The 25760-nt window shown below is 36.1% G+C and overlaps 1 protein-coding gene across 1 annotated transcript in view; it reads left to right on the top strand.

Annotated features, from left to right (window-relative positions):
• Positions 1 to 25760, top strand: part of LOC116231794 (adhesion G protein-coupled receptor A3-like) — a 254504-nt gene that overhangs the window by 40338 nt on the left and 188406 nt on the right. The window contains exon 2 of the mRNA XM_090145294.1: positions 3764 to 3835. Within this exon, the coding sequence (XP_090001420.1) occupies positions 3764 to 3835 (72 nt within the window). The remainder of the gene's footprint in view (positions 1 to 3763; positions 3836 to 25760) is intronic.

Below are 25760 nucleotides of genomic sequence, written 5' to 3'. Positions count from 1 at the left end.
GGAAATGATTTATTTATTTTATTTTTAAAAGAAAAGTAAAACATTGAATGGAATTTGGTTTAGGGAAATAGCTTCACTGGAATAAAGAGTGCTCATTTTCTTAGTGTTTCTCTTCTCCGAATAAAATATTTATAATGTGAGATTCTTAACACATGGCTAGGAACTGATAATTATTTAAACCAGCTGCCTAGCTGCAATATTTATTTAATCATTGTGATTAAATGACATAAGAGAAAAAATAAGACAAGTGAAAATGCTCTGAATAAATAAGAAGTGAGAAATACTCCATAATAGTGTGTGCACAGAAGTGATTTGTTCTAAAAAAATCAAAATTATATTTAATCATTTAATAAGTGATTCATTTTCTGATGTGGTTAAAAGTACTTTTACATCTGGAGGCGATCCAAAATCGAACATGAATAGCACCTTTTTCCATGTGTTTATCTAGTAAACCTTTATTTCTGTTAGTATGTAAAAAGAATGTTCTTTTTCCTTAAATTTTTGTTGATCTCTAATGACATATTTTGTAAGCAGTTGACTCTATTTAAAGAAAAAGTGATAACTAACATGATAAGTTATAATTCTTATTTTTTGTGTACATTCAATCACTTTTGAAGAAATGATATACAAAATTATTCAGTGTAACTTCAGCATCAAGAGTCAGAGCTACAATTTTACTAGGCATTGATTCCTTGAGAGGGTTTCTTTTCATCATCTGTAGTTCAGCCTTGTTTCTGTCTTTGCATTCTGAACAATGTAATTTTCCTCCTTTCTAGCTCCTACTCACAACAATTGTCCTTGGAAGGGAACAGTTTCATGAGTTCCACTAAAACTTTAAGTGATTAATTACTGTACAAAAATAATGTGATTTACATTTGCTAGTGACACAGTTTTTCGTATTCACAGAACTGCTCCATTGGTGCAAACCAAATCCATTCTGATAACAGCCTGTTGCAAGCTCTTGGGCATGACTGCAGCTAATTAAAAGCAGGTGGATCCTTCCCATTTAACAGACCAACAAGCTCAATGAAATGTAGATAGTTTATAATTCTTCCCTAACAGTTAATATTTTCTTTTCCCACAGACATTATTGGAATGTTGGGTTTCTCCGTGATTCTTTCACGTTCTGAACAGAAAAACAATTTTATTTTAACAATAGTATCCATACTACCGTGTTTATAGAACCTGCATTTTAGTTGGCAATGTAAGGAGAAGGCCCTGAAGGAAACCTAAGTTTTGAAACCTGATCTCTGTGTGAAAGTCTCTGTGGAAGTCTGGTGTAAAGATTTGAAAGAGTTACTTTAGAAAACACAAATTGATGTAGGTATGCTCTGTGATATTTTTTTAAAATTTTTTAGTGTCTGTTATATTTCTCAAGACTTAATTTCTCCTTCAGAAAAATGAAATAATGACCCAATGAGATGGCAGCATGGCTCATGTTCTGCAGTATTGCCATGTTTACTGAGTGTTCTGTTTATGATGTGAGTGTTCTGCTAAACTTGTTATTTATTATTAGTTAGATAGTTCCCTTCCATTTCTCTATTTTATTTTGTTATTTTGAGTTTATTTATGTAAAAGATACCGCTTTCTGTCCATGTACTTAGAGGAGACCCGGAGGTGGAGTAGGAGACATGCTGCTGACTTGTGGGACTTTCATGGACTTGCCAGCAATGTTCAGACTGCCTTCTTTTTCTAGGCTTGATGAACAAAAGTCTGGAAAAACAAATTGGCACCATGAACGTTTTTCAAAGATGGAAATAGTTGTATCTAAGCCAGATGAGAGTTCTGAAGTACATGTATCTTTGCAAATCAGACTATGCAGAACAGTCCAAATATAATATTTATACCTAATGTCATTGTAATAGACCTTAGAGATGGTCTCTCTGTAACACTGTGTATAACCAAATGACCCAATATGAAATGGAATTTAAGATGTTAGTCTTTCTAAGCCCAGCCAATTTTTATTTTCAGACTTTGCTTTTTTTTTTCTTGAATGATCCAAGTGCCGTGCAGCCTCAGAAGATAAAAACAGAATATAGTAATAGAAAGAACTATGTATTTATGTTTTCCTGTTTAGATGTTTATAATTTTAAAGCAATTCTTCAGTTTAGTCAGTCACAGTGTAGGTACCTATAAAGTTAAAAAAAAAAAAAAAAAAAAAGCTGACAGATAATGCAAATTGAAACAGCTTGCTGCCTTGTGGTCTTGTCACTGCTGAAATGTATTGCTAAGATTGTAGTAAGGAGTTGTTAGAGAAATACGTACAATCTTTTTTTATCTGAGAAGGAAGAGGCGGATCTTGTGAAATATGGTTTCCTAGTTGATGACAGAATAATGCCTTGTGTAATGGAGCTGTATTTTTCGGTGATAGAAATAGGCTTCTGCGTGCTTTCAAATACTTGGGTTTAAGTGTTTATGTCTGATTTCAAATTGCTACTAGTGTTTTATAGTGACCTGTTCTGGTTAAGAAGTAATGCTGCCCAGGCATATTCATGGACACCTTGGTGCAGTACCAGATCAGCTCCTAGCTCAGAACTGAGTTGCTCTGCTATTCGTGTCTTCTGACAGTGGATCATCAAATTGCATCAGGTTATTTGTACATGTCCAATTCTTGCTAATATTTTAAGTGTCCAATAACAGTAATTACATTGTTGTATTATCAGTGTTGTCTCTTGCATGTGGACTTGAAAGTTGTTCTAAGATGTACATGCTCTGTAAAGCACTTGCTGTTTATATGTAATAGGAAATACCAAGAGCCAGGAAAATTAAGATAGTCTTGTGCAACAGATTATTTTAAAACATCACAAAAATAACAAGTTGAGACGTAATGAATCAAATTTGCTAGCTAAGAGCATAAGATGTCTTTTGAAATTTTGTTACTAGCTTTATCACAAATGATGTCTCTTACTTTGAAGTCATCTTCTGTGCACTACTAAAATGTGAATGCTACGTAGGAGAACCCATTTTTTAAGCACTTGGGAAAAGTTTTGTTATCAGAATTTTCTTCTGCACATTGTACAATCCTTAGATCTGTATGAAAATGATCTATTGAACTTTGAAATCAGTTAATTTTTCTTTTGTAAATTGTAAAAGTTTTATAGGTAGCATCTTCAGAATGAGTTGCGTGTTCATATTGTACTGCTTCTGAAATGTAGCAATGAAAAACACTGAATTAGGACCGCTTGTGAAATTGACAGTAGGAACTAGAAGAAGAGCTGACACATTTTTCAATTGCTTGCATGCACTGTGAGTTTGTGTGTGTGCTTCATGGTTGTGAATGGGACAGATGAAGCTGAATTACTGAATTTCTACTTTACAAAGGATAGCATCAGTCTTTGTACGTCCCTGCTGTAGCAGCCACTGAAAAGTGACTAGATTGTCTTCCAGTAACTGTGGAACAGTTTTTAACACGTCTCTTGCTTGATCCGCCTTTTGCTGGCTGGGAAATACAACAAATATGTTTACCAGTGGTAACTTTCAATCTGCAAGTGATGTGGGGACACTTACCAATGTCATGCTTTTCAAGTTGCAACCAAAGTTCATTTGTTGACATTCTTGAGAGTGCATTTATTATTTAATAAAGAAGAAACTAGCTATTTCAGAAAATGCTAGGCTTTATGAACTGCTATGTTGGGAAAATGCAAATGAAGCAGAGAATTTTGTGATTAGTATTTTACAGAGCAGTCATTTACTGTAATTACATGTTTTTAATCAGTAGAATTATCATGTTCTAATAACCAAATTCTTTCCTGAATTCTTCTAGGATTCTGAGTAACAACAAGATCTTATGGTTGAAGAATGGCTCTTTCTTTGGACTGAGGTCCCTGGAGAGACTGTGAGTAACTGATCAGCCTCTTCCTTCTTCAGTTAAAAAGTCTTTATATTTTGAATGTAAAACCAAACCTCGGATAAGAAAGTTGAGGTGTTCTGAAATGTAGTGCGCAGTAGATTTTCTAAGCAACTGTCAAGTTAAGAAATTGAATAGAAATGAGTGCATGGGGATGGACGTGGAAAATACAGGAAGGCAACTACCATCAATTTGAAACTAAAATAAACATCCAGTCAAAGACTTGTACTACACTGTGTACACTATCACAGGGAAGACTGGTATATGTAACGGTAACACTAATGTACCTGACATAAAGTTTGGGTTGTTTAACTCACTGGTCTCCAATACTTCCATTTTTTAATTATATTCTAGACAAAGAAACTGGACAGCATTCCTCACTAGAGCAGACAATGACATTGACAAAGCTCTGTGATCATGTGTTTGTAGTCAGTGTTTGGAAGGGCAGGAATGATATTTCCATCTAATCTGCTCAGAAGCAACTGATGAATTAGGAAGGAAACATTTAGAAGCTTCAGTGGAATAAGTGCTATGGTAGTAACACTGTTTTCTGTATGTGTAGGTCACTCATTTGAAAATAATAATGCTACCAAGTCTAAAAGTCCATATTCAGTATCTATGGGAAACTTTACTATTGTGTATAAGCCATGCAATTAAATTATACGCATCTTAAGTTATCTCTTGCAGGTGGATTAAATTATTTTTGTTCCTTCCTGAGAATATCTTTGCTATATAGAGCTGTTGATATGAAGTAGTTTGTGAATTTGTGAAAGTATTCTGACATATGTTTCCATATGCAAATAACCCCAAAACAACACCCCACATTTAAATGATCTACAGCTGTCTGAACAGTCTCAATTTAAAATAAATAAATAAATAAAAATTATACAGTTACAGATGTTACAAATGCTTCATTTGTTCAATTTTTAATTTTAATTTGCATTTTTACGCATCTTTTGACATGGGAACTGCAAACAAGGATGTGTATGGATTCATAATGAATAAAAACTTGAATATGCTGTATCTTAGCAATAGTACTGAGCATGTACTCTTAAAATGTGTATTAATCATCTGTTAGGGAAATACTTTCAACCTGAAGAGACACTGCAGACATTACTGAGAACAGTAACAAAATGCCTTGGGTGTGTATCATCACCATCTAAACCCTAATTTTATGGTATTGACTTTTTTTATACAACACTGCAGATGAAATGAATCTCGTCTCTCTATATGCTGACTGCTATTTGGCCGTGATGCTAATGCAAAATCCATAAGTTGTCCTTGAAGGCTAGGTGTGACATTCTCATCAGATTCAGATGCTCTGTTGCACGTTGTCTGTCTATATGCACTTCTCATAAATACCTACAGTAGCCCGGTTTAATTTGGAGAGTTAGAAATGGCTTGGGTTGTCTTCTAAGAGGTGGAAACAGTGGGTGTGAATGAACTACCTCTGGATGAGAGCCCCTAACCCTTAGACAAAGGTTTCCCCGCTGTATTCTTGTATACAGAGTGGTATTTGAGGTGCTTAAGATGGAGGACCGTGGCAGCAACTGCTGGCATTGTTCATGGGTCATCGAAGTGGACCAAAAGAATTTTTATTACTTGCCTTAAAGGTGAGATAAAGAATCCTATGAAATGCATTAGCAGGAAAATCCAGTTGAGGTGATGTTCAATTCACAAGATCATGTGATTAGAAATGTGGATGTGCTGGAGTTAAGTGGTATTCATTCAATTTAGGTTTGCATTCCTTGTGGTCTTACTGGGAACAGAAGGTTAGGGAAGTGAATGCCATAGATACAAGAATCATGCATGTCAGTCATTCTTTTTGTGGTTACTGTGAACTAGAAAAGCATTAGTTCATGTGGACGATGAAGTAATTTAACGTCAAACTTGAAAACTTTAGAGTTTAATAATAAATTTCACTTTCCAAGACATATCGCAACAAGATTTGGATTACAGAAGTGTTAGTCCTCCCAAGCCCTGGTGATTTCCCAGCAGTGCGTTGCCCAAGTGAGAAGCCTTGCTGAGCAGTTGCATAAAATGAAGAATTCTAGTTTGAAATTACTGAGAAGCATTAGTTGTTTACACATGAACTGACTGTTCTAAGAGTAAGACAGTAGCTATTTATCTAAAGACCGTGGTAGATTGTCTCATAATGTGCATGAAGCACATTATTTATTTTAGTTGTTATTATTATTGTAGTTGGATCTTGTCTTATTTGTTTTTCCAGGCTTCTCAAAATACTTTTTTTTTTTTTTTAAACATAGCGTCAATATAAGTTTTCTAGTTCAAATTGTATTCGTTTGTATTACTGCTGTAAAAGAAAATCTGATACTAGCTTTTATGGTGATACAACCAGCTAGGAAAAAAAAAACCCACAGATTTGAGGATACAGTTATTTCCCTTGTGGTAGTAGAAAGATATTAATAAAGTATTAGTAAATACATTATTATTAAAAATAAAACATTTAATAGCTTCTATATTAAAGGTTATATAAGTAAAAATTATCAGAGTACATTTATGAAATATTAGCTTTTTTACAGGAAAGCTTATAAAAATGCTTTGAAAAACCCTATTTCACAAAGGGTGCTCTTTCTGTATTCTGTGAGCGTGACCAGTGACTCACAAGAGTGCTCTGTAGAGGTGGCACACTCTCTCAGCACTCAGATCGAGTTTTCTGAAACCCTTGTGCTCATTTGTGAGTCAACCTTTACAAATGTGTTTTAGCATCTGGATCATGATGCACCTCTGTGCCTCTGGGTTTACTTTGTACTCTAACTAAAAAGGGGTGAATACTATTACTTAAATACCATGTGGGAATAGAAACTTTCTGTAAACTTAGGTTTTGTACTGTACTCAGTTATACAGACTTTGACTACTCCCTTTGTTTTGGATGAAAATCAGAAGTATGGGTAGAAAAATAAACTTTTTTGAAGCAAATGTGGTAAGCGAACTGTTAACACCTTGAAGCCATTTCTGTGGTACACCCTGTGGAGATGGCTTCATATTCACGGAGCTGAGTTCAGTTTGGATTTGAAGCTTTGGGCAAAGACTTGCCAACTTGTAATGGTTTCAGTTTCAGTGCCTTCTTTGGTATTCAGTGTCTTAAATTCTTGTGAGATGCACTGATCTGAGCAGGACAGCATCAGTTATCACAGTCAAGTAAGTTTTTCATATGCTTTGAGTACCATAAAAGAATGGGAAAGCAAGTTTTCCAAGCCATGAAACAGGTGCTCCTTTTAGGTAAGTCTCATAGACTCTCAGAGGCTTTCATTTAAGTAAGCATGATTTTGGAGGACCTGAATAACTGAGTGTCTATACAGCTTGTATATAGTTTAGTGCTTAAAAAAATATTTCATAAACTGAAACAAGACATAAAATAGAAAATTTCCATTATAATCTGGTTATTTCTTCTAATTTTTATTTTTAACTCATTGCCTATGGGAATAGCCATTGTTATCACCCAAGGAATTGCAGGCTTAGTGCAGATTACCACATTATTAGGATGTACTGTATCATGGCAGTGTATCGCATGGATCCTGCTCCAACAGTGTAGAGCAAATGAATGTTATGAATAACAGTAGTGGCAAATTTCTTTATGCTTGATAATACCTGGCCTCTAAATAACTTTTCTGGAAAATGTTGTTGTTCCCAGAATCATGAAGAGGACTACAATTGAGACTATTGGGCCAGATGCTCCAGCTATGCTGGACCCAAAGTTGAGGTCTACATTATGAAATTAAATGTTTTCCCCTCATCCTGATGTCAGCTGGCACAAAAGAATGTGCAGCAAGCTGTTAACCACACTATTCTTGTTCTTATTCTCCTCAACTTTGCATGGATAGCTTGTTTTGTGCTGACCCCCATGTTACCTCTAGCAGGAGGCAATCTGTTGTGGCTTCTAGTCCCCTGTGTGTTTCCTGGTGCTCACTAGAGTTGATCTTGTACTTGTGATTTTTTTTTTTTTAAATGGGTGTATGAGGTCTCTCTCTCTCTGTTTCATAACGGAATGTATGTTTTTATGAAGTTTACAAAAGCATAATTACCTCTGGGACTGCTGTTACATTGTCCCATGTGGCTGAAAGTCTTTATCAGGTTCAGAAGTTATTTGGAGAGAATCAACAAACAAAAATAAAGAACCATACACAAACAGAACATGATTGCATAAGCGGCGTTTCCTTGGGAAATCACGATGGAAGATCACTACGCAAGATTACACATATTTTTCACAGTTGACCCAGAACAAAAGCATGCCAGGCAGTAAGACTTCAAGTTTCAGTAAAACTGTCGCTGTTACGTTTTTCTGATATTCCTGGACATGTTTCTAGACAAACTAAAATTCCACTAAAATATTGTTAAGATTTATTTTTTTAATTTTTTTTAAGTGTATAGACCAGTTCTCACACTGATTGTGCCTTTATTAAGTGTTGTGGTATTATAAGGCAACCAACTAAGCAGCCAAGTGTTGTCCTCATTTACTACTAGATAAGACTAAATAAAACCTTTTTGATAGATTTTGATAGATTGCAGTACAGTTACTTTCTGCAATTCTGTATTGTGCTTCACAACTGAAGTAATAGCATGTTAACATGAAGGAATGAAAGAGCAGGAAAGGCAAGCACAATGAATTAGATCGTAGGAAAAAAACCCACATTGTTAAACAGCTGTTGCAAAAACATGGTATTTGGTTATTCTTCAGTAAAGCTCAAGTGATGAAAGGTCAAAGTATAAAGGTTTTACATTTCAATATTCTGAAGTGCTTCTTGTGACGTAAAATTTACATTCTCTAAGTTACTGGCCACTTTTTTTTTTTTCTTGCCTATACATGTAAAATGTGCATGTATACATGCAGAAACAGGGATGTGCATCTTTGACTCTGTAAAGGATTGGAAGAATGCTTAAAGAAATGCTGTAACAATTTAGGTTTCAACTAAATTGACAAATTAAATTTTGAATTATTTGTGGTTTTTTTTTTATTAATCTTTTAAAAACAGGTAAAGACTAGTTGTTACAAGTTAATATTTTGCAATGACATCCAGGATTCAATTGCAAAAGTTTTTTTCTGAAGAGCTTGCAGCTAAGAGGCTTGGTTGTGGCTTCATGCAAACATGTTACACAGAGTGAACTAATTAATCTCGGAGACCTCAGATAACCACATAAATTAATCTTAAATACAGCTCAGCCACGTTTTGAGAAATGCTGTGATGTTACTCAGGGAGAGGGTATTCTAATACGCATTTCTTAGAGCTCTCTGTTGTGCAAGTAGTCACAGCATGATTGAAACTATTCACTTTTATTTATTTATTTGGAGAAATAAGAAGGGGAATCAGTACAGATTTTTTTCAAGCAGCTGAAGTCTTGACATTTTTTGTTTTTCACATCCCGCGTGGATTTGGTGAATTTTCTTGTTCCAGGTGACAAGCATAAAAAAAAAGCTTTTTGTTTAAACTCACCTTTGGTATTCTAAAAGAATAAAAATATAAATGTTCCAGCAGTTATTTCTTCTTGTCTAGCAATGTGTTGGGGGAAACAAGCAATTTTTAATTTTAAATTTCTTATTGTGTTGGCTTATTGTAATTGTTTGCAACAATCTCATTATGCTAAAATACTAGATGAAGTGGTTGAGTGTATCCCGGCAGATGAGGAGGGTCAGGAACAGTTATTTGGAATGATGTGTTTCTCCTGCTGTATTTTGTGTAATCTCTCTAAACTGGGCTGAGAATGGCTCCTGTAGCTCATTTTCCTCTCGGTGCTCATTGAACTTGAGTTAACCTTTTAGTTTCACTGTATGATTGAGGGATGACTACGGTGTTGTTAGCTGAGCAGAGTGATAAAGGAAAATTCTCATTCAACATTTATTACCTTTTATTTGTTTAAAAATAAAAGAAAGCAAAAGCTAAGCTATTGCATTGGAGAGGAGGAAGGGACAACAGAGAAACCCACCACCACTTCTGAGTTCTCCAAACTTCAGACATTATGTCTTAGTGTGCAGTATCAGTGAAAGATTTAGCATCACATCAGGAATTATGAAACTTGTTATTGTTAGCATGACTGTCAGAAACAGAAGAGTTAGAAATTAAAAAATTATATCTCCCTCTTTCTAATAGGTACAGGTACTGTAAGCCTTACAAGCATAAAGTGCCTGTCAGGGAACTTGTAATGCAATCTGACAGAAAGATAATGGACTTTTCCTCTAGTTAATTATTATTTTCCAGCACAAAGTCACAATATACATCATATGCTACTAAACATCATATGCTTCATATTGCTGAGGATGAGACTGCTCTTCTCTGTATGCATACCTGTAAAGAGTCTCTACAGCACAGCACTGAAAACAAGCAGCAATTCTGAAGAGAGTTGATGCTTCCTTTTGGATATTACAGTGCCATTGAAAAACAGTAGCAATTAAGTCTGGAAAAACTGGTTAGCAAAGTCAGTGCCATAGCTCTAGTTCAAGGTGTCCCGAATCAAGTGTGATTCCCATCTTTTTTTCTACCTTAAGCCTGTTGTTGTTTTGTCTTCAGTGTTCATTTCTCTGGATCTCAGAGAAATTTTCCCTCTGATAGAAACAGTATAGTCTACCAGGCTATGTCTGTACTCTTAATTCTGGGCTTCAGAGTGAGATGTGGGGCTTGTCACCACTCATTGGCTGCTAGGAATTTATACCATGCTAAATGGGCTGCTGGGATTGCATTCTTCCAGTCCTGGCAGTGAACTATAGTTTCAGCCTGGGCACAGAGCTGCCGGCTGCTGGTATATATGTGCTATTGTAATGGTATTTAAGACATCCATGGTTTCTCAGGTTTCATTGCTATGCTTGTAACATTTTGCATTTCTTTTTCCATAACAACACACTTCTGTTGGAAATGCCACATGCCAGTATAAAAACATTTTGTAGGGATGCAGCAATTTAAGGAACATCTTTGTCAAATGTGTCAGTATTTCATTTTAAGTATGTACTGTTTTGTTTCCACATAGCAGAACCTTTTTGCAGTGATAAAGCTGAACTATATGACGAAGGACTGAAACAAGCTGTGTACCTTGTCTGTAAAGAAATGGCATGCATGTTGGAGGAAAACCAGAAGTGCAGTTTAAGGGCAGTTTGTATGCAGTCATGTTGCAGCGTGCTGGAAGCCAAGCTGGTAAGGACTGGTGCTAGCTGGGAATGACTGAGTTGATCTTACCAAGTGAGCTGTAAGCTAAGTTGCTAGCAGTCCTCTGTTCAGTATTTTGTGGTTGTGATTCCTCAGCTGTAAGCTGTTGCTTATGTGGATGGAATAATACTTTCAGATTTCAAAAAGTATTGCAATATGTCTTGTTTTTACATGCGATGTGCTCACTAGCATTTTTACTGTTCACGTGACCAAAGGTGGTTGCCTCATTTAGTCACACCTGGACATAAAATGTGAGAGACCTCAGGCCCTGAACAGGAACATCTCCCCTTGTATCAGGAAAAAGTGCTGGACTCTATCCTTCCCCCTGAGAGCTCTTGGCCTCTACTGAATCACTTGCTTTTTTTGCTCTCTCTCTCTCTCTGACTTGCTATCAAATGGTAGATGTTTCTCACTTGCTTAGTCAATGAAAAAGAATAATGTATAAAACATATTCTCCTCCAAAAGCTTAACTGTGCAGACTTGTGAGGTCACTGATGAAGACCTGCTGTTGCTCGCTCATGTTACAGTAGTGTATAAATCTGCCAAGGGCAGCCATTGGCCTTTGGAGATCATAGCCATCAAAATTTTTTGGAATGCCTGCAGAAAGCGTAGCTCATTCTCTAGCTCTGTACTTGACCAAGAATGTTTGAGATGGTAAAATTTAAAATAAATAAATAAAAAAAAATTAAAGAATGAACTGCATTTATGCCAATTGAGTTTTAAACCAAAACAAACCAACCAACCCAAAAACAAAACAGAAATAAGTTGTCTAAAATAGTTAGTAAAGCTGATGCAATGTTACAACTGTGGGCAGTTTTTCTCCCCACTTCTTAATATAGGAACAATTGATTAGTTGGCTGTAGCATAGTGCTGCGTATGTCAAGTAGGTACAAAATGGTTGTTCTCACGAGAAAATTGCATGCAGACTTAGCACATGATAAGCTGTCTTGGGTTAACACAAATTACCTCGTTCTTGAAATGGAAAGTGACTGGGAGAGCTATAGAGGATGTTTGTGTAGTCTGAGCTATGCACATATTCAGTGGAAAAAAAGGAATTACAAAATTCCTCCATGGTCTACTTTAGGAAGTGTTTTGTTGAAAGGAACATTGTGCTGGAATAAAAATGTGGATTTGTATTGTCCTGGGTACTGAATGAATAAACTGAAATTATTCTACACAATGATACTGAGCTTCATCTCATAGAAATAAGCAATTTTAGTTAAAAATAAGCCACTTGAGTTAGCATAATGCAAGAAACTTGTCGAAGCATAAATAAAATGTTTTTATCATGCTTTTATAACCCAGAAAACTGCCAGAGGGGCAGCTTGAAACTCTTCATAACAATTCATTTCTATGAAAAAATCTGGAAGATGCTACATCAGGAAAAATGATTTTAGTTGCAGGTATGGGAAAAAAAAAAATTAAAAAGCATGCCCCCTCAACCATAGCCGTAATGCTTGTGCTACAATGCTGTAATTACTGGCCGATGAAAGAAACTTTTACCACTGATGTACGCTCCCCAAACACATGGTGCATTGGTTATTTTCAGTGAGTATTCTATTTCTTTATGTTCAATATTCATGTTGTTGTCAATGCAAAGCAAGTTAATACTTTTTAAAAGACCTTAGACATGCATTTCAGCTGAAATGAGAATTTAAAGCACACTGTGTTCAGAACAAAGCAGTGTTTTCTGTACTGTGTCAGCAGCTAAGTTGAGCATTTGATAGCTTTTCCCCCTTTGTACCATTAATTGCTTGTACGTATTTCTGAGAAGTGCTGGTGCCTCACGAGGGACAATTCTCCCAGCTGAGTGAAGTTTGAGTACTGTATTACGCTTTCCTACTGTACAGAGTTATGTGAGCTCACAAAAATATTTAGGAATGTGAGAACAGAAATTGCAGCCAGGCTGTTTCCAAGGATTAGAAGAAAATTTGTTCAATGCTCTCTGTCATAATGTATGCCATAAACTAACCGTGCCGTTAATTGCTTTCCAGCACTCCATTAAGAACTCTGAAATGTCAGTTTGAAGTAATGTCTCTTAAAATTATAATGTGTCAGGGAAGATGAAGTCATCATGTCATGTGGTTTTTTTTTCATTATCTTTTTATGTTTCTTTGCCATTGGAACACATAAATCCTTATCAGTCCAAACCTGACAGTTCCTTTTGACCAAAAGTGTGCCAGCATGGGCACCAACATTTTTTCAGTGCCTCACCAGTTCAGGTTGCCAGCACGTAATGTGCAACACTCCCTCTCTTGGCCTTTTTTGGCATTTTAATAAAAAAGGAGGAGTTGGAGAGGAACCTCCAAAAGCCATGTCCTGCATCAAGTAAAAAGTAACACATTGCTGCCGAACACTGCAATGCCAAGAGGCTTCTGCAGTAAAGATGCAAAGATTCATGTCACAAATTGTGTTTTCTAACTTCAGCAAACCCCAGCCAGGCACAGAATTCCTTCTGTAGCAGCTTCAAACAGTGTTTTGAGCAAATAATTTAAGGGCTGCTCCAAATCTTTTTTTTCCCCCTGTATTAGCTGCACTTTTCTTTTGCATTACTTTTACATTTTTAATATGTATCTTAATGGCCTACTTTTACCCATGTTATTTTATAGGACTGTTATCCTTTAATTTAAACAAATTCCTTTCTCATTGTGGTGTTCACCAGTAATAAACAATGCTGTAATATTTACTTTCTTTGGCAAAGCAAACCGAAACTAGGATAATCTCAGTGACATCATGAGAGTAACTATGAAGTGTTTATATTTATGGGCACAAAGCCTAAAATATATCTAAAAGTGACATTATCTGATTTATTTTGTATCCAATCACAATATATTATTTTTTGATAATCTAGCAAGTGGATTTGTCTCCCATTCATTGAATACTTGAACAAGAAAAAATTCAGCTTGGTTTAACATCTGAAAGTTATACTTATGCTGTAAAGCTCACATATAGCTGAATAAAAGGAAGAACTGTTCTTGAGTACCCACATGCAGAAAATACTCTCTGGGAATTTATTGGGATATTCAGGCTTAGGAGATCTGTATACAGCTGCTTTCTCTGGTCTTGTGTAATAGTACTGACCAAATTGTCATTTAAGCCCTTGGAAACTTGAAAGCTCCCTACTGATAACATTGAATTGATTTCTGCTTTCCTCCTTATTGTTCTGTTCTCCCTGAATGCTGAAGTTTCCTGAATGGGGGAAGTTTTTTTTTTCTGCTATCTCTAAAATTGTAAATTTGGTAAATGAAACTTATTTATTTTTTTATTTATTGGAGCTGTCATCTGCGTAGAGATAGAGGGTAAAATACAAACCTTTGTCTCCTGATTTCCATGTGTTCAGGTGTGTAGGTAGAGGTTTGTAATGAACACTTAGCAGTTTATGTAAATCAAATGAAATGTTTTTTCTTCCAAAGCAGAAATAGACATCTCATTTATTTACCTTTTTCCTGCTGGCTCTGTTACTCCTCAGCAGCTGCTCCCTGGTTTCATACACCTGCCTGCTCGTGTATTCTCTTACTGTCAGAGGAGAAAATTCACCTAAGCTAATAGCTTTGACACAGTTTCTCTTTCATTCATCCATTTCCTATTTTTTCCACTCACCTTGTCCTAATTTATGTTAAGTAGTGATAATAAAAGGAAAACCATTTAGCTTAAGTAAAAGAACTATGTTGGAGTCATAAATATTATCAGAAGAGTGGAGGATGCATGTAAAATGTCAGAAGGCACCTGCCTGTTTGGAAGGGGTTAGCAACAGCACATGTGGAAATGGTCTTTACACAAGCTTTCTTTTTTTACTTTTTTCATTATTGACATAATGAAATTTCTGGTCTTTCAACCTCTGTTTTGGGTTACTGTGCTAACGGATGTATGTTCTAAATTTCTACTTCTTAATTTCAAGTCTCTGCTCTGTGATAATTCCCAGTGCTTCTCTGATTTTTTTTTTTTTTTAAGTGTAATATTCATTTCTTAGGCTTGTGATTCCTGTGAGATCATTTAAAAAAAAACTGTCATTGGTTACTGTGTTTTTGTCCTCACATCATTCTGACTACTTATTCATATATTGAGACAGGTACTTTATTCTTGCATTAAATATCTCAATAATTATTTAAACAGATCTGTAAGTGTGCATATTATCCTATATACATATATATATATATTATATATATATATATATATATATATATATATCCTGCATATAGTCCTATATTATCTCTTAGTTTTGGCTCATTTTACATACATCCACTAAAACGTTGTAGTGTGAAAATTCCTCAGTAAAACAATGGAGCTCTCATTCTTACGTGAATGAACTAAGCCAAGTTTTATATCTTCAGCCTGCCTAGAGCCTCTTGGTAGCCCTTGTCTTTACCTCATGCTATGCTATGGAGATGCAGTTTTCTAATGCTCCCCTATTTCATAGGAACTGCCCATGTTTCTCCCAGACGTGAAGCTGGCATGAGGCTGAGCAGCCATTTGTTAGCAAGCATTCTAGAAAGAAAGGTAGCTTCAAGCTGAGAAGTGAAGCCATCTCTCTGGATGAGGTCTACACAGAACATAATGCTGTAATTTACCACATAAGTCTACTGAGCTTGTGAAGCTAAGCACATGCCAGCAATCAGAGCATGAACTCTTCAGGACTCTGGGCTCATGCCAACATATGCAAAAGCCCCTACAAGCGTGTCGTTGTCAGCGCTGTTGTTACTTCAGCTTGTGGAACTTGCGAGCACATGGTCTGCCACGCTTTCTTTTGCTGAGCAAACCCACCAAATATCTTTCTTCAAACATTTGGTGTGATGACTGAGCTTTCACAGAATAAATCTTTAGGGTTTCTGATAAACTGTAGAGAATTAACTGTGAGATTATTTATTTTAATGCTTGCATGTTTCAGAGGTTGTAAAACTGTAGTGAAATTACTGGTGGTACATTATGAAGTCCCATTTGTATCCCTTTTTTTTTTTTTTTTGCTAAATTAGTCTCTTATACGAGTAGATGTGGATAATGTTTTCTTCAATTGGATTTGTAGGAAACTTAAATCTTCCAAGATACCTGTGAAGGGTAAACAGCATTTGGTGTTCTGTAGTCAGACTTCCATGAAGAAAACTTTCTGAAACCAGAGCTTTTCTGATGACCTATGTCACTAAGTCACTGTGTAGTTCAAGAACATGTAAAAGATTATATATGGGATATATGAAAAACAAACTCTAATGAGGTGTGGTGAGCCAGCAGAAGGCAGACAGGATCATGCAAGGTATTGCATCCTTAGCCTTGAAGAATGAGTGAAAGAACTTTTTATACCAGCCTACAGATCTTACTTTCAAGCTGTAGTAATGGGCCAATGTAAAAGGAGCAATCTATTTGCAGGCTGAACTAAAACTTTAAATTTCTTGTTTCATTACAGAGATGGCAGTATACCTGGCCAACTTGTATTGATCTTGACTTTGTGAACAATTCTTTTAGATGCATAATCATCTTGATAATATAACCTATAGCTTCATTGCTCATGAGCCAATGTTCTGATATTAAGAATAGAACAAATCATCATGTATTTCTACTGCACAGCTACACATGAGTGCACTGTTTGCATCACTTGCTAGGATGAATTCAGGTTAGCTAAATATGAGCTCATAGAAGACAATAATACTGCCAGTTTGGCAATATTTATTCTAGATGTGATTACCGTTCATTTCCCATTGAAGTTCCCAGCTCCTAGACGAGACAGAATGAGTGTGGATTCAAAGAAAATAATAAAGAATGCATGTGCATATATGTAAAATATCAGTGCCAATTTGCCAGCTGTGAGCCTGAAGGAAGTCAGGCAGCCTGCTCCAGCACTCACCCAGAAAGTGAGCTGAACAGTCAATCAGCCAATTACCCAGCAAGCCAGCTACAGCCCAGAATGCTAAAAGCCAAAGCCATTTTTTTGTTCTTAACTGGCATTTCTCCTTTTGCATGCCAGCTATTCCTGGAGTTTTCTGTGTTACATTTGTGGATATGTCAGCTTTGTTTTCTGGCTTATTCATCTGATTTTTCCTAATAGTATCTTTGTATATATTAATGCTGAGAACAAGGGGCTTCTAAAATTTACTTTTTAAAATTATATTAGCCTAGGAATTCCCATTTCTTTTCATCCTACCTGACTTTGTAGAATTAAATTAAAGGTGTTCTGTTTTACTGCTTATTCTCTTCTTTCCTAGCAAGCTCAAAGAAAAAAAGAAACACTTGAAGAAGGGGTTGATTGAAACACAAAGTGTTGTGCTGCCACAGATCATTATTCTGTGCCCAGCTCTTTGCTCCCTCCTTTCAGAGACAGAGGCAATGGAAGTGCTTAGAGCTTACTGCTCCTTGCAGAGGAAGGCAGCAGTTTGGATAAACTTGAAACTTTTACAAGTAATATACCACCCTTCAATGATTTGTCTTTCCTATTTATTTATTTTGTCTATTGTTGAACAAACAGGTAACCCTTGTTAGAAGATGTTTTTAAAGCTAATCAGTAATTCTAAAGAAGTATCGTTTATTTTAACCTGAACAAAAATCTATGTCTAAAGTGATGCTGGTGATGAGTTCAGCCTTGAGATAACACAGTTTCAATCAGCCACAGGTACATCTGCCATCATTTGATCTGCGTGCATTTTGCTTAAAATAAATATGCTTAATAGTTTTATATATGTACAACTGCTGGAAAGTGGGTTTGTTTCTTTTTTAATACTCCAAACAGTCATAAATTTGGGTACCCATTCCTGGTTTGCTTGGTTACATAATGACCGTGAATTGTTAATTCCTTTTTCCAGGAAAAGAATCTAATTTAGTGTACCATAGACCTCTTCTAAAATATGCTTTGAACATTATTTTTGTAACTATTTAAGAGAATTTTATACTGTATTTTCTTGGGATATAATAGATACTCATACTAAAATTGGTGTTGCCACTGATGTGTAATTTAGAAATGTATACTTCTCCTTTGTTCTGGAAATAATATTTTATAGATTATTAATATAATACTGTCCTTTAAAAATCTTCCAAAATGCAGACTTGGTTTCTCAATAGTATGTTTAGAAGGTTTAAACTTTAATTTTGAAATCTTCTCTTTCTCTGTACAAAAGTCTCTTCCAAAAGCTTAGCACAGATTTGTTCTAATTCTGTATGTTTAATCTCTAGTGCTAATAATTTCATCAGATCTTTTGGTGGCTGTTTGGCTGTTTAGGCTAAGCCAGAGGTGAACGTCTTACAGAGATTTGTTAAAAAGCAGCTGAATTCTTTCTGAGGACAAATGGAAAAGGGATTTTGATAGGATCTAAATAGATTGTGCAAAACAGTGATTTTTTATCTACTCCCTTCTTCTCTCTCAATGCTTTACATTCAGATTTGAAGCATTCAGACTTGGAATCTGGTGGAGATTTGTTTCTGATTTTCAGATGTGATCCTTTGCAGTTTAGTAATAATCTGTTTTCATTTGGCTGAATTGTGAAGTTTTAAACAGTATCCCTTACATTTGTGCAAAGATTTATATAAAACATTGAATTATTCTGCAACGTTCACTTCGTACATTATCTGTGTGTCATATAACTAATTCTTAATCATTCTTACAATAACTTGATGCATTTGTGTACATTTCAAAAAAAAAAAGGAAAATGAGTTCAAAGATGCATAGAGGGCTCTGTATGATAACACATTAGTGTATGTGATTGAAAGGCATTGATAGAAAAATTGTAACCTCATTAATTGTAGAATAGAGTATGAAAATTTATTGCTTAGGTGTATATATTGGAACAGTATGTGATGCAATTTTTATATCAGTGGTTTAGTCAATGAAAATCGAAATGGTGCACAAATTTAATACAGAACATTTGTGTACATAAAAAATTCTCACTTGAATATCTAATATCATATGATTGCTGAAAATAAGAAACTTTGCAAATGCTTTATTATAAGGAAATCAGACTATGTGGTGACAGGGTTAGCTCTGTTAGTACCTCTCATCTCAGAAGAATGAATTAAGAAAAAATAAGTCTAGGATGCTAAAAAAATAATTTTAGTATATATTTATCAGTTTTTTTTATGTTGTTGCTTTTTAATAAATTTAAAGTAGCAATGGTTTCAAGTTTGTTAAGGTTACACAATTTGATCATAAAGAACCTTGACATTTTCTTCATGGTGATGTATCAGATATCTTGTTCTGTAAAGTATCAAATATGATATTTTCTTTTTCCCTGAAATCTAGGTTTTATAATGGAACTGCTCTTGTTTACAACATCCAAGTCAACTTCATTATCTTTGCCCATGCTAGGTGGGGACACGAGTGTATCAATAGATTTTGCATTGTGCTAAGGAATAGGTAGTAATACAACATGCTATAATTACAAGAATATTTAGTGAAGTAAGCTTATACTAATATACATATGTTTTACGGGTCTTCCTAAAAGACCAGTTGCTGCTACCAGTTAAGTTGGAGTGCTTTTGTGACTGACGTTTATTATAATAAGCATATAGTCTAATCTGTCACTCTAAATGTAACTGTAATATATCATGAACGTGAAAATTGGTAGGGAGAATGGTAGCACCCATTATTAATCTCTAACTAAGCCTGACGCAGTACAGATGTGGTCATTCACTACAAAAATATTCTGTTGTCTTGAAGCCAGCAGTGAGATAATTACATTGAGTTATAGAGAATTTTATTGCCAAATAATTTTGGGATATGAAAGTCAAGCTGAAAGCACTAAATATTTTGCTATATACATTGGATTTATTGTAACAGGAAGCTAGATGGTATTGGAAATCATTGTATAGGAAGGCTGACTATTTTATCAGGCATTTGAGCATTCTGCATGCAGCATGGATTTTCTCATCCATGCACCTTGTCACAGTATCGTGTCGTACGGCACATTAACAATCAGGAAACCACGTGTGTTCAACCAAATGGGAGATGAAGGTCTTTGTAGAAGGTAGTATTGTTAATGGCAGAGGCCTTATCACAGCCTTAAGATGACCAGTGGAAAGGGTGAAAAAAAAGGTGATGGAAACATTGAGCAGAAGAAATGGAGTTAGGAGGTTAACTAATCAAGATGGAAGGAGGAGAGTTATAACAGGCTGATGGGATACAAATACTGGATGTGTGTTACTGTGTGATGGAATGCTGATACCAACACGAGGAGAAGGGAGAGTACTGCTGAAAAAAGTGTATACATTTTTTTTCCTCTGCGTCTATTTAAACTACAGGCAGGCATCGTGTGCTCACTTGAGCAGACATTGTTTAAAAATAATATGCTTCTGATCTGCCTTTGAAGGCACTGAACAGAGGATCTGGCAAAGAAGTGGATTGTCTCCATTGCGTTGCATTTAGGAGCGTCCAAAGAAAAATATCGAAAATGATCAACCCCTCTGGAGGGCAATTCTTGCACAGTTATTTGCTCCATTGCAAAACTTTTTCTTTGCAAAACTATGTTAGAAGTCTACTGATGTGAAACTAAATCCTCCCTCATTCTCAATACTGGATTGAGTACTGAGGATGTGCTGATGCCTGCCTGTCTTCTGCTTGAAGTTGGTGCTTTTTACCAAGTGCTGATAGCTTTCTGGCAAAGCACTTGAACAATTATATGATTCTATAGGGGACAGACTCTTTGCAGGATCTGTTGTGATAGGATCAATGGAAATAGTTTCAAACTAAAAGGAGATGTAAGGAAAATGTTCCTTATGATAGGAGTAGCGAGGCACCAGCACAGGTTGCCCAGTGAGTTGGTTGGTGCCCTGTCCCTGGAGTCATCCAAGGTGAGGCTGAAGGGTCTCTGAGCACCTGATGGAGCTGTAGGTTTCCCTGTTCATGGCAGGGAAGGTGGACCAGAAGGCCTTTTAGGGTCCCTTCCGACTTGAACAATGATTCTAAAAACAGAAAAATAAAGTAACCCCAAAAGCCAAACAGCTGATTTAGCAGAATGAAATGACAAGGGGAGGGGCAGTGGAAGTGTTTCTCTTTTCCCGTGAAAATGAAGGAACAGGATGAGAGATTGGCAGCATTAGTGGAGCTTGTGAGGCACAAACACTATGACTACTTTTAAAGAGAAGTCTCTGCCTTTGAAATTCAATGCACAGTAGGAGAATTAGAGTAAAACCTGCATCATAAAATTGATCATAAAGGAAAAGATCTGCATGTCCTTAAACTGCAGTAGTTGTGGATAGATCCTGCTGAAGTCATCACTGTCCTAGGCTGACCTACAGAAATCCAGGGCTTAGCTTCCTGTGTGCAGATGTTCAGTTTGATACTGGGAGTGATACATTTTTCTTCCTTAGAGTCCTTCTTTACTTGCATACCTTACTACCATTTGCAGGCAAGGAGCTGTTCAGGATGCTCCTTACAGACAGGTAGGAGATTGTAGAAAAAGGCTGTGACTGAGGGATGTGGCTTCATTCTTCATTGGGGCAAAAAAATGCAGAAATTCAGAAGCAGAAAATGGGCAGCAGTTGTGAATATGGATTACAGCAGACACATTGATTTGTTTTTCATCTGTTCAGGCCTCTCTTAAAAAGGCAGAGTTTTGCAGTAGCTGTTTTTTGGTCTGTAAAATGCAAGTTTCAATTTCCTCTGGAAAGGGATTCGGTTAAAAAAATCCAGCAAGATATCTCTTCTCATCTTTCTTCCTTTTCTTTTTGAGAGTTCTGGCTATTGAACTGTAACACTGGCCACATGTGCATTAAAACTATAAAGTCCTTATGAATCTTTAATGAGGAAATGTTCATGTGCGTACAGAGTAGATGGTTTTAACAGAGGCACCTCAGTCACTTTTAATTTTGTTTTCCTCACCATCCCCCAAATACCTCAAGGGCTCCGTTCTGCATTCCTTACACATTTTGCCTGCTTGGGAAAGACTCTCATGCAAGTTGATTGAAAGACATCACCTCCTTCCTCCTCAAAAAAGCTCCGCGTGACAAAACCAAATTCCATTTAAAGCTTGTTTTGATCGCAAGAAAGTATATAAAGAGCTTGTATCTCTTTTGTTCTCTGAACTTTTGATATGATTTAAAGCACAGCTCAAAGAATGACAGTGACTGCAGAAAAATGCAGAAGTGATCAGGCTAGTTAGTAATGTTGTAAGGTTTCATTATGGGGATGGCTGTAATTAAAGAGGGGAGGAAAAAGGGTGAAAGCAGGGAGCCTGTCAGGTCCTGTCTCCAGGGGTAGTGAAATAGCAGAGACAGAGGTGCTTCCCCTTGGCTCTGCATTCAGCCATGGGTGCTGGCATCGATGGATTGATGCAATGTTGGAAATAATAAAGGTCAATGCCATTAAACATAGCATGGGAGGAAAAAGCTAGTCTTGCAGGAAAATCTCACAACACACTAGGTGTAGCTTAATGTTGAGTTAGTATAATATTAATGAAAGGGTTATCTTGTTTTTCAGAGTTATGTGGTGAATGCAATCAATAACAATAGGACTGTATAAAATCTCATTTTTTCATTCATTTGCTTTGCTCAGGAAGGTTGTCCTCGCTTCACTGTCTGCATTTGAAATCACTGTTAATCTTAAAATATAGTTCTGGTTTTTGAAAGGAAACTGGATAGTGAAAATGTAATACACTTTGAAATCCATGAAATGCTTTCTTTTTATTTTTCTAAATACGTGTTTCCATGAAAACATATTAACATAATAGTGCTTGTAGTGAAATGTAAAACAAACAAAACCAAACCCAAAACAAACATGCATCCAGACCAATCATTAACTTTTTTTTTTTTTGCTTCTGGAAAGGACTAGAAGCAGTTATCTCTCAACTAACAAGTTGATTGTCAAGATACCACTCTGAAGTATTCGCTATGTCCCAAAATGAACCGTGATGATGGAATTGCTTGTATATTGCTATTCTTAAAATCAGGTTCTGAATTTTTTTTTTTTTTTTGTCATAGCTATATGCTGCTTCAAACGTAGTTTGTTAGAAGTAAAGGCGATATTCAGAGCAATACAATGTATGAACACTCTCTTTAAATTTTCTCTCATTTCTGGTGGAGTAGATATCTATTAAATGATAACAGGGAAGAAACAGACTGTGCTTGTTACTGTCATCTGATTGTGTGGGGTTCAGATAGCAGTAATAAATTGCAGCCTGTCTCACTGAACCTTCCATGAAGAGTGTTGAAGACAGGCTTTCTGTCAAGCAAAGAAAGTGAGGGTATGCAAGAGCAACTGCTTCTGAACACTTGTTTGAGCATTTTGCTTTTTTGGTTTTGAGACTGAAATCATGGGACTGAAACCAATTAAGTGTTGATAATCAAGCTGGTAGAGGACCTTTGGTTTAAAAGGGTGAGCATTAACAAAGTAGCAACCTTTGCTGCTTTACTTATTTGTTCATCTTGTACCAAATTTTTATTTCTGAAATCCTGCAAATGTTTATTTGAATGCCCCTTGGGAAAGAATTGTGCTTTGCAGGATGAAGATTAGGTGCTATCCAAAAATAGCTTGTAGGACTCTACACTGAATTTGCACTAATCTTCCACAGGCTGTCCCAGCCCTTACAACAATCTGAAAACCAAGCAGTGTAAAGACGTACAAGTTTATTTGCCTTCAGCAGGCCATTTAGCTGTGACTATCCTCTTCCCAGTCTAGTCGTGTATGGTACCACAGCGTGCAGAGATGAATTTCATTTCTTTAGACAGTTATTTTGATTAAATGTATATATGACTAGAACTGATAAGGCTTGGATTGGCTATGACTTAAAGAAATCAGTACTTTGCATGAAGTTCCAGGATTTAAGCTTTATCTGCGAAAAGAGGATGAACACATGGAGCTCAGCATGTCACTACACTGACCATAGCTAAGCAGCATGACACCACATAGTAATGTATTATACCAGCTGGAATTGCTGGCAGACAACTTAATTCAGCTATAAGATCGTAACGGAGGTTAATAGTTGCAACAACACCAGGCCACGCAGCTGCTGCTGTCTGTGGAAATCTGTCATATGTCAGTAGGGCCTTCTAAATGATTTGAAATGCCAAAAAGTTTGGTGTGTGACAGACACTCTTGGGGTGTGTCGTGCCAGGTTGTATGCAGAGTGTTTTACAAGGTATGGAAATATAACCCAGATTTTCAAGGAAGGCATAGCGTTCCAAGTAGTGCAACACAAAGGAATGAGAAAGTCTTTCTTTTGGCAAAACTTCATTTTCCTTTGCTTAGTACATTTTTGGCCACCCAGGAGATAAAGCAGATACTGTATCAGTAATAAAAGTAGCCTCACTTACAGGTTTGAGGGTTTGTCAGTGAAATATTTATTTTTGTTGCTCTGCTAGACTGAAGGTTTTCACACAGACAGTGTGTTCTGTTTTTCTCACATCATCAAATGTTTAATGTACAAGCTGTCCACGGTGAGGATGTAAGGCTTGTGAAATCCTTCGTTATAGTGTGTTGCAGTCGTAATTCTAAATATTTTCAGCTTGGTGGGTGGCTTTAAATCTGATTTAGTTTTCTGTTAGTTATGAGCCACACCGCTATTAATTCAGACGATATTGAGCATTTTTTTGTTGTTGTCTCTGCAAAAAACAGTATTTGGAAAGTTAACTGACCTAAATAGTTTCTCATCTGCTCATTTTACAATGGAGTTTTATAAGGTGGAAATTTAAAATAAGACTGTGTCATAACAACTAATTGCTTGAATGTTTTTTTTTTTTTTTTTTAATTTTTATTTTTTAAAGATTAGTTGTGGTACTCTGAATTCAAGGAAATAAAATCAGGAATTTGTGAATTCAAATGCCCAGTGTAGCAGGAAGTTGCATATCTTACTGTGCAAGCAGCTGTTTAGCTGTTCAAAAGATTGCAAATAAATATGTTTTCCAAAGTTAATCACCTAAATTTTGATAATATGAATGCTAAGAACAATCTAACTAAAACTTGCAGTTACACATATTACAGTAATATCCATTATCATAGAATCGTATGAGTTGGAAGGGACCCTGTAAGGCCATCTGGTCCAACTTCCCTGCAATGAACAGGGGCACCTTTAGCTCCATCAGTTGCACCAGTTTGACCTAATTAATCATTATATATTATTAATAGAATTCCTTATGTAATTAATATATAATGTTAATACATAGCAATGTCTGTAGATGCCTATTAGGCCATGTTTGTCCATCTGTCTACCACTTCTGAATAGAAGCAAGGTTTGCCTTGACAAAGACTACTTCTTGTTGTTAACTTGCAAATAAAATTTTCAGAAGTACATACAATTTAAGTGATATAATTGTTGGTCTAATGTTTCTTTTTTTTTTGAGAATTTTATAACAAGAAACTTGCTAAACATAATGCAATAAAACTTCCTTTATTTGCTCTTCTGGGCTAATTTATATCAGACACTGGGGAAGATATTTGCTTGTAAGCAAAACCAACCTCCTGAAAAATATTCTGAAGCAGCTGTGCATCACTCCAGCAAGAATGTGTTGTCTAAGTGAGGAATTTTAAATTAGCCCTAGCCAGCCATGTATGCAGACTCGCAAAAGAATGCAGATGAGGAAGCACATGGGAATGCAGCGTTGAGAAGCGTGTGAGTACTTTCTTTGTGCTCCCAGCTACCTCTTGTACCACCAAATGCACTCACCTTGGTATTGAAGTCTCAGGAGGGAATGTGGCCAATTACAGACCAAAGGTTTTATAGTTGGAAAGTGAGGAAAATCTGCTAGTATTACTTCAAATGATGTTGAAGTTACTTCTTTGGATGTAACTTACGCTTTGGGACCTTTCACTCAGTATTTTGATATTTTACTTGTCAAATTCAATCTGGAAGTAA

This window comes from Phasianus colchicus, chromosome 8 (assembly GCF_987193195.1).
Source record: "Phasianus colchicus chromosome 8, bPhaCol1.hap1.1, whole genome shotgun sequence".
NCBI classification, from domain to species: Eukaryota; Metazoa; Chordata; class Aves; order Galliformes; family Phasianidae; genus Phasianus; species Phasianus colchicus.
Note: the sequence above shows the minus strand (reverse complement) of the source record. Positions and strands in the feature narration are given on the sequence as shown.